The sequence below is a fragment of the Cyphomyrmex costatus genome, unplaced genomic scaffold (genome assembly GCF_001594065.2).
Source record: "Cyphomyrmex costatus isolate MS0001 unplaced genomic scaffold, Ccosl1.0 scaffold483, whole genome shotgun sequence".
Classification (NCBI taxonomy): domain Eukaryota; kingdom Metazoa; phylum Arthropoda; class Insecta; order Hymenoptera; family Formicidae; genus Cyphomyrmex; species Cyphomyrmex costatus.
In genome coordinates, this window is record NW_017279106.1 from 39,054 (window position 1) to 47,697 (window position 8,644).

Genomic DNA, 8,644 nt, shown 5'->3' on the forward strand with positions numbered 1-8,644 from the left:
GGTACATATTCAACATAGAAAATATACTTTATGTATGTTGCAGTTATTTTCTAGAACACTGTAATATTTTTATTGTAATCTGTTTTACTTATATGTAGGTATGTTCATTTTGAATTTGCATCTTGAATAATCTATCATTTACTTTTCGTGGTACATTTTAATATAAAGTGTTCTAGGTAGCACAATGTGTATTCTATATTAGAAGTTCTCTGATAAGGATCCAAACCGAGGATCGAAACGTAAGAAAAATTTTATATTTTCAATAAATCGTATCAACACACATTAACATCCTGTGTACAAGACTCGATTAGGCATTTTTCTATTTCTTTTAAATGATTATCTAATAATAATATATTAACCACGAAAAGTAACTGATATATTATTAATCCTAACATATCATTAAAATGAAAAGGTCAAGCCATGTTCAAAAATAGATCCTCGCAAATTAAAAAACCCAACAAATTTAAACCTTTGAAAACTAACCGCAAAAATTTGATCCTTCCTAAATTAAAACGATTACCTAACCACAAAATAGAAAACCCAATAAATTTCAACCTTTGAAAATTATCCCCAAAAATTTGAACTTTTCTAAATTAAAATGATTATCTAATAATGTAACATAATAATTTAAACTTTAATACTTTAAATGATATTATCTAATATAATATATGACCACGAAAAGTAACTGATATATTACTAAATGTGCCAGTTCAAAGTGCACATACATTATGTTATTTTCTATGTTATGTACCACGAAAAGTAAATGAAAACTACAAAAATTGAACCTATCAAAATTAAAACGATTACCTAATCACAAAATAAAAAACCCAATGAATATCATCCTTTGAAAATTGACCCCAAAAATTTGTACCATTCTAAATTAAAATGATTATCTAATAATGTAACCTAATAATTTAAACCTTTAATACTTTAAATGATATTATCTAATATAATATATTACCACGAAAAGTAACTGATATATTACTAAATCTGCCAGTTCAAAGTGAACGTACATATAACGAATATTTTCTATGTTGAATATGTACCACGAAAAGGAACTGATAGATTATTCAAGGTGAAAATTCAAATTGAACATACATACATATAAGTAAAACAGATTAGAATTTGTATATTACAGTTTTCTAGAAAATAACTGCAATATGTTATTCTTAGTGCACAAAATATAAAAGTTGGTTATTGAGATTTAATTTGAAATTTATACTAGACCGTACAATAAAAAATAATTGCTTGTAATTTCAGAGTATCAATTTGTTAATGACTCAAAAAAGAACATGGCGGCCTGCTCTCAAAAAACTTCCGATGGATGAAACAAATAGTTGAAGTAAAAGTTATGAAAATAGTTTAGATTAAAAGCAGCCTATCAAGTATAACTATCATAGTTATCATGTATGTTGTTTGTCAGTTGGTTCACAAAGTGCTACAAAATGTAACAGTGTTTCGATAATGATTAATTTAAATATTCGCTTTAACCATTGATTGGCAGAGAGAGAATTAAAAATTAAAGAAGAAAAATTCTACATTTCTACATAATTCTGTGTATTCACTTCGTTATAGAGCTTTTAAAGATACGGTTCTAATGCAATACTTTTTGTATTTCATGTGTTATTATACCTACTCTGTAATAGTTTTGACATTACTTTTGACATCGAGAAACTCATCAAATTTTGAGAGCAGGCCGCCATGTTCTTTTTTGAGTCATTAACAAATTGATACTCTGAAATTACAAGCAATTATTTTTTATTGTACGGTCTAGTATAAATTTCAAATTAAATCTCAATAACCTACTTTTATATTTTGTGTACTAAGAATAACATATTGCAGTTATTTTCTAGGAAACTGTAATATACAAATTCTAATCTGTTTTACTTATATGTATGTATGTTCAATTTGAATTTTCACCTTGAATAATCTATCAGTTCCTTTTCGTGGTACATATTCAACATAGAAAATATTCGTTATATGTACGTTCACTTTGAACTGGCAGATTTAGTAATATATCAGTTACTTTTCGTGGTAATATATTATATTAGATAATATCATTTAAAGTATTAAAGGTTTAAATTATTAGGTTACATTATTAGATAATCATTTTAATTTAGAATGGTACAAATTTTTGGGGTCAATTTTCAAAGGATGATATTCATTGGGTTTTTTATTTTGTGATTAGGTAATCGTTTTAATTTTGATAGGTTCAATTTTTGTAATTTTTCATTTACTTTTCGTGGTACATAACATAGAAAATAACATAATGTATGTGCACTTTCAACTGGCACATTTAGTAATATATCAGTTACTTTTCGTGGTCATATATTATATTAGATAATATCATTTAAAGTATTAAAGTTTAAATTATTATGTTACATTATTAGATAATCATTTTAATTTAGAAAAGTTCAAATTTTTGGGGATAATTTTCAAAGGTTGAAATTTATTGGGTTTTCTATTTTGTGGTTAGGTAATCGTTTTAATTTAGGAAGGATCAAATTTTTGCGGTTAGTTTTCAAAGGTTTAAATTTGTTGGGTTCTTTAATTTGCGAGGATCTATTTTTGAACATGGCTTGACCTTTTCATTTTAATGATATGTTATACTTATTATTCACCTTATGCGTGTATTAATAAAAAAAAGTTAATCCTTCCGGGACATTATATGAACATTTAAATTACGTAAAATTAAAATTACGACAATCTGGTATATTAACACCGCTAAATAAAATAACTATTAATCAGCCTTATGAATCTTATGGTAAATACCATATATAATCGATACTTCAAATTTATTTATTCCTGTATTCATTTTTTAATTTTTAAATATTATAATAAAAGTTATATTATGAGTATATAATTTTTTTCAGTTTTAATAGAATCTGTCAATTTAAAATTGGATTGGTTGAAAAATCATTTGGATCCAGAAGAAACTATTGTTGATTTTTGGATGATAACAATTCGAGCACGTCAGGATTTATTTAAAAAAAAATGTGAAATTTATTATTATTACGAGTCTTTCCCATGTTTAAAAATTAGTCTAGGTGCGAAATTGGTAAGTTTAAAAAAAATATTTTTTAATTAATTTAATAATAAACATTAATTTATTAGTAGTAATTATAAATTTGTTTTATAGTTAAAAAATGATTTTGATCAGTTATATCCTAATAAAAATGATACGTTTTACGATCGTTGGGATGTTATTCGAAATTTCCTAATTAGAACATTGCAAGAATGCAAATCTATCAAAAACATTTCTGATAAAGCATATATCCATCTACTTCCAACTTTACTACAACGTAAGTATAAATTAAAAATAATTACATATTTAAACATTCTTAGATGAGTCAATAAATTTGTTTTTAATTTTTATATATTTTATTTTACAGATAATAAAGATACGTTATTATTTTACTTACTGCCTAATTTAATTGAAGGATCATGAAAAAGAAAAAGAAATTCAACAAACAGTCAAGTATATAATTTGAATAAATTATCCATTCAAGAGCGACGAGATTCTTTTTTATTACATGTCCGGGTAAAGGACCTCGGATAAAACATATGGGAAATAGATCCCAGTCGATTTGGCTGAAATTTGAATATGATGTAGATAAAATGGTCCTGATCAAATGTTCTCATAGGTTGAAGGACCAATAATGGCTAGTTTCCGAGATATTCGAATCGAAAGAATAGAATAATGGGTAATTAGGTCTTAAAGCTGCAGCCGAAATATAAACATTCTCGGTTTCGTTGTGTGTCCGTGAATTGGTATTTTGTGTGACAACCATTTAAGAATCCCGCATAAACACACACACACACGCGCGCGCGCGCGCGCACGCGTTAATCATCGATATAGGCAATAAATAAAGTACGCAAAAGTCGCTGTCTCCGAAGTGAGTTTATTTTCGATTATTATCAATGTCGCTGTCTCCGAAGTGAGTTTATTTTCGATTATTATCAATGTTATACAAGAATGGTGTTTAGAAAGCTGCGTTGTTACGTCTGCGATGGAAGATTTGCGCCTCGTCTAATGACCCGAATTGACGGAGATGACAATGCTGCCAAAAGAGAAATTGCGATCAATCGACGAGATGGATTTCAAAGACCGGCATTAGAAGTAACTGATTTGACAAAAATATGCACCAACTGTAATCAATCGATTCGTAATGAAATTGTTGCTATCGAGGAAGATCCTGCCTGTTTAAGACTAAATGTTTTAACACAGACGCGAAATAGCACTTGCCTTATATGTGATAGAACTGATAATTTGAACGTATTATCAATCGAATGTAAAGTGAATGTTTTTATATCACACAATATTTTCATTCCACAAAACACCAAGTCTTGTCAACATCATTTGAATGTCGAAGGTATGCTTCTTGGGCCGCTTGTCCAAGGTTTACGTTTCATCAACAGGCCATATGTAATCAGAGGTCTTTATCTTCAAGCCTTCTTACAAGGACTTCGTAATGTGACAAATCAACCAAGAAAATTCGATGAAAATAATCTTTCAGATAGTGAATTTCAATGTCTATGTCCTATAAACAAACAACAGTTCGCAGAATTGTTCACTTTTTGTGATACAGTACCTTGTACTGGTGGTTACAGGTATGTACATAAAAAGGACCTTCTTATGTTCTTATGTAAAATGCGCCAGGGTCTATCGGATGAGTTCCTCAGAATTATATTTCAGTACCCGAGTAGGCGAGCAACGAGTATGGCTGTTGCTACAGTGCGACAGTCTTTAATGCTTCGTTTTGTACCACAGAATATAGGATTCGACGCTATAACCAGACAAGATTATATCGATAGACATGTGACTGATTTTGACAATATCTTATATAATGCAGAACCACAAACCCGTAGAGTAATTACATGCATTGATGGTACGTATATGTATATACAGAAAAGTAGCAATTTTAGAGCTCTTCGGCAGTCATATTGCGTTCACAAAGGTCGGCACTTAGTTAAACCAGTACTGATAGTTGCTCCTGATGGATACATTTTAGATATCCAGGGACCGTACTTTTCGGATAGTCGCAATAATGATGCTGCGATACTACAGAATGAAGCAGATGCTGATCGGATGTTAAGATGGTTCCAAGAAGATGATATTGTCATTGTTGATAGAGGATACAGGGATGCCATTGACCTTCTAAGGCGTTTGGGCATCACATGGAAAATGCCAGCGCTTCTTCCACGAAATCAATGTCAACTCAGTACCGATGAAGCGAACGAGTCCCGTCTTGTGACAAAGCAAAGGTGGATTGTCGAAGCGAGAAACGGACACCTGAAGTTAATTTTCAAATTCCTACAGCAGACAATATCGATGCATCATGTTCCTAATCTTGGTGATTTTTGTAGAATAGCAGGTGCTATCATAAATAGATACCATCCCACTATCGAAATGGAAGGAGCTGATGCCGAAAAAGCTTATGAAATGCTTGAGAAAGCTAAAGAACCGAACATAGTACAAGCTCTAGTTGAGGTTGAAAATCTGAAGACCAGGAACGCTCAACGGTGGGTACCGATAAATGATGCACAATTAGTAGACTTTCCAATGTTAGATATTGAATACCTAAAGATGTTAACCGTTGGCATTTATCAAATAAAACTAGCACCCGCATACGTGCAGGATAACGTACAACGAAATGACGATGAACAATTCCATATTGACATGCTACGGGACGCAAACCGTCTGCCACAACCGGGATTACTGAGAGTGAGAATTTATTCTAGGTTTCGCAATGCAGCGAAATATCAACTTTGGATTACGTATAGACCCAACGATGATAACGAGGTAGACGATGGCATGGACGGAAACATGAATGAGGAAGTTTCACCAATATTAGGTTATTATTGTACCTGTAAGTCTGGTACTCGTACACTTGGTACTTGTGCACACATAAGCAGCATTTTGTGGTATTTGGGTTATGCTAGATACCAGGAAAACATTCACTACCCATCAACCAGACTCATCCAAACCGTCGCTGATGCAGGCAACCGACCACTTCCAAGAAATGATCATATGCCTTAAGTTTAAGTTCTAAACATACGCTAAGATTAATAACTCTTAATAAAGATTAATAACAGCGACTTTTGCGTACTTTATTTATTGCCTATATCGATGACTAACGCGTGCGCGCGCGCGCGCGCGTGTGTGTGTGTGTTTATGCGGGATTCTTAAATGGTTGTCACACAAAATACCAATCCACGGACACACAACGAAACCGAGAATGTTTATATTTCGGCTGCAGCTTTAAGACCTAATTACCCATTATTCTATTCTTTCGATTCGAATATCTCGGAAACTAGCCATTATTGGTCCTTCAACCTATGAGAACATTTGATCAGGACCATTTTATCTACATCATATTCAAATTTCAGCCAAATCGACTGGGATCTATTTCCCATATGTTTTGTCCGAGGTCCTTTATTTATTTATTTCACAAATATAATAAAAAAAAAATTTTTTACTTTCTCTTTACGTTAAAATTAATCTAATTATTAAAATATATTTTCAGACAGCATCAGATATAATACCTAGTATACAAAGAAGAAAAGAAGAATTAAGGATCGCAGGGTTAACTTTTCAACCAACACCAATATTTGTTGGAGAGTTAATAACACTACATGCTTCGTATGTTGCCACTAACGATGTACTATATAAAGTTGATTCATCGCTTGAAGCAATAGATTTATGCTTCCGTATTTACATGGCATTAGATTGTGCCTATCCAGAACAAGCTTCATCTTTGTGAATTTTTATACAAAGTCCTGCTTTAATATTCATCTACAAAGTGATTTTTGCAATCGATCTCTCAATGGTCTAATATGAGAAGTAGAAGCATTATTTTCAAGTAATAATTAAAATAATTGCTAATAATTCATTCTAATATTTTATTAATTATTAAGTATATTTCTTAAAATCAGATAAAATATGTTTATTTGTGTGGAATGTGTTAATTCTTTTTTCTCTTCTAATGTTTTTTTACGTCATATGTCATTATCACATCAGTCTCTCTCTGTATTTAAATGTGGTGATAGATCGTGTCTACGAACATATTCTTCATTTGAATCTTTTCGAAAACATATAAAATTAAAACATACTATAAATGAAAAAAAGAATTATTTACAACAAAAGTGTTATGAAAATATCAATACTGAAACATGTATATCTATGTCAAATTCATCAATCAGTACCGATTTAACTAATTATTCATTTCAAAATGAGTGTATATTCGATGTATTTTCTGATACAACTAATAATAATTTCAGTTTAATTTCTCATACAAATAATACTAATTCTATAATTAATTTCGATAAAAACTCTAATAGCAATAATGTTGACAGACATATAAATTTTGCTGCAAAATTATATCATTATCTTGATATTCCACGTTCCTGGGCAGCGATCATGTAATTTCACGTGGAAAGTTTCACTTTTCACAATTCCGCTCATTCAGATTCCGCGTGAACTTTTCCGAGCGATCATGTATGAAGGAAAATGTGAAAAGTAAAATCACTAAACATGTCACCACATCCATAAAGAAATACCTATTATCATTATGATGATAAACTGCGACATCTCGATATAACTACCTTATTTCCAATATCAAATGTTTGCTCACACTTATTAAAATAATTCATTTACTCACGCATATATATAAGACGTTATAGATATTACTCGATCACTGCATTATAATTCCCTATATTTCCACCTTTCCGCTCACAAATTTCATGGCTAACAAGTTCACGTGAAAACTTTCACGTTTCCATAGTTTGAAAGTTACATGATCGCTCAGTTCACGTAAAAGTTTTCACTTTTCATGATTCCGCCCTAGGGAAAAGTTACATGATCGCTGCCCAGGACTGAAAGTATTATAAATGATACTGGTCAATTATTTAAAGATGTATAAACGTTGCGCCCTTATACGCATCGTTCCCGGCAACAACACCCAGCCGGATGCCGCTGCATCAAGCCTGCGATACGGCGATGAGGGCGCGATGCGCCCGATTATATTTTTTAAGAAATTCAAACATAATTCACAGGGATAGCAGCCGCCGAAACCGCCAGTCTCGTCGGAAAATGCCGACCGTCGCCGGGGACCGCCGATCGGAAATCTTCTCTCCCACGAGAAGCCGATCCGAGAAGCAATACCGGACTTGGAGCCGTCCTGACACAAAACTTCCCGGAAGGCGAGCGCGTAATAGCGTATGCAAGCCGAACGCTCAACCCGGCAGAGCGAAATTATAGCGCGACGGAGCTCGAATGCCTCGCCGTTATTTGGGGAATTCGTCACATGCGAGATTATCTCGAAGGATATCCGTTCACAGTTATTACCGACCATCAGTCACTGCGGTGGCTGCAGAAACTCGATGCCCCCACGGGACAACTCGGACGCTGGGCATTCGAGTTCCAACAATACGACCTCAAAATACGGTATCGCAAGGGCACCCTGAACCGAGTAGCCAACGCCCTGTCCCGCCAACCAATCACCGCCGCCGCAAACACCGTTACGCATTGCCCGTGGTATGACAAACTGCTCGCTAACGTCTGCGAGAATCTGCGAGATTACCCCGACTACGAGATAACGGGCGGAAAGTTGTACCGGCACATACTCCACGACCCCGATTTCAA

General features: G+C 32.9%; 1 protein-coding gene across 1 annotated transcript; it reads left to right on the top strand.

Annotated features, from left to right (window-relative positions):
• The first annotated feature begins 3,976 nt into the window (after positions 1 to 3,976).
• On the top strand, positions 3,977 to 6,040 carry LOC108778126 (uncharacterized). The gene has a single exon (XM_018545225.1). The coding sequence runs from the start codon at positions 3,977 to 3,979 to the stop codon at positions 6,038 to 6,040; it is 2,064 nt and encodes a 687-aa protein (XP_018400727.1).
• Positions 6,041 to 8,644: the final 2,604 nt, after the last annotated feature.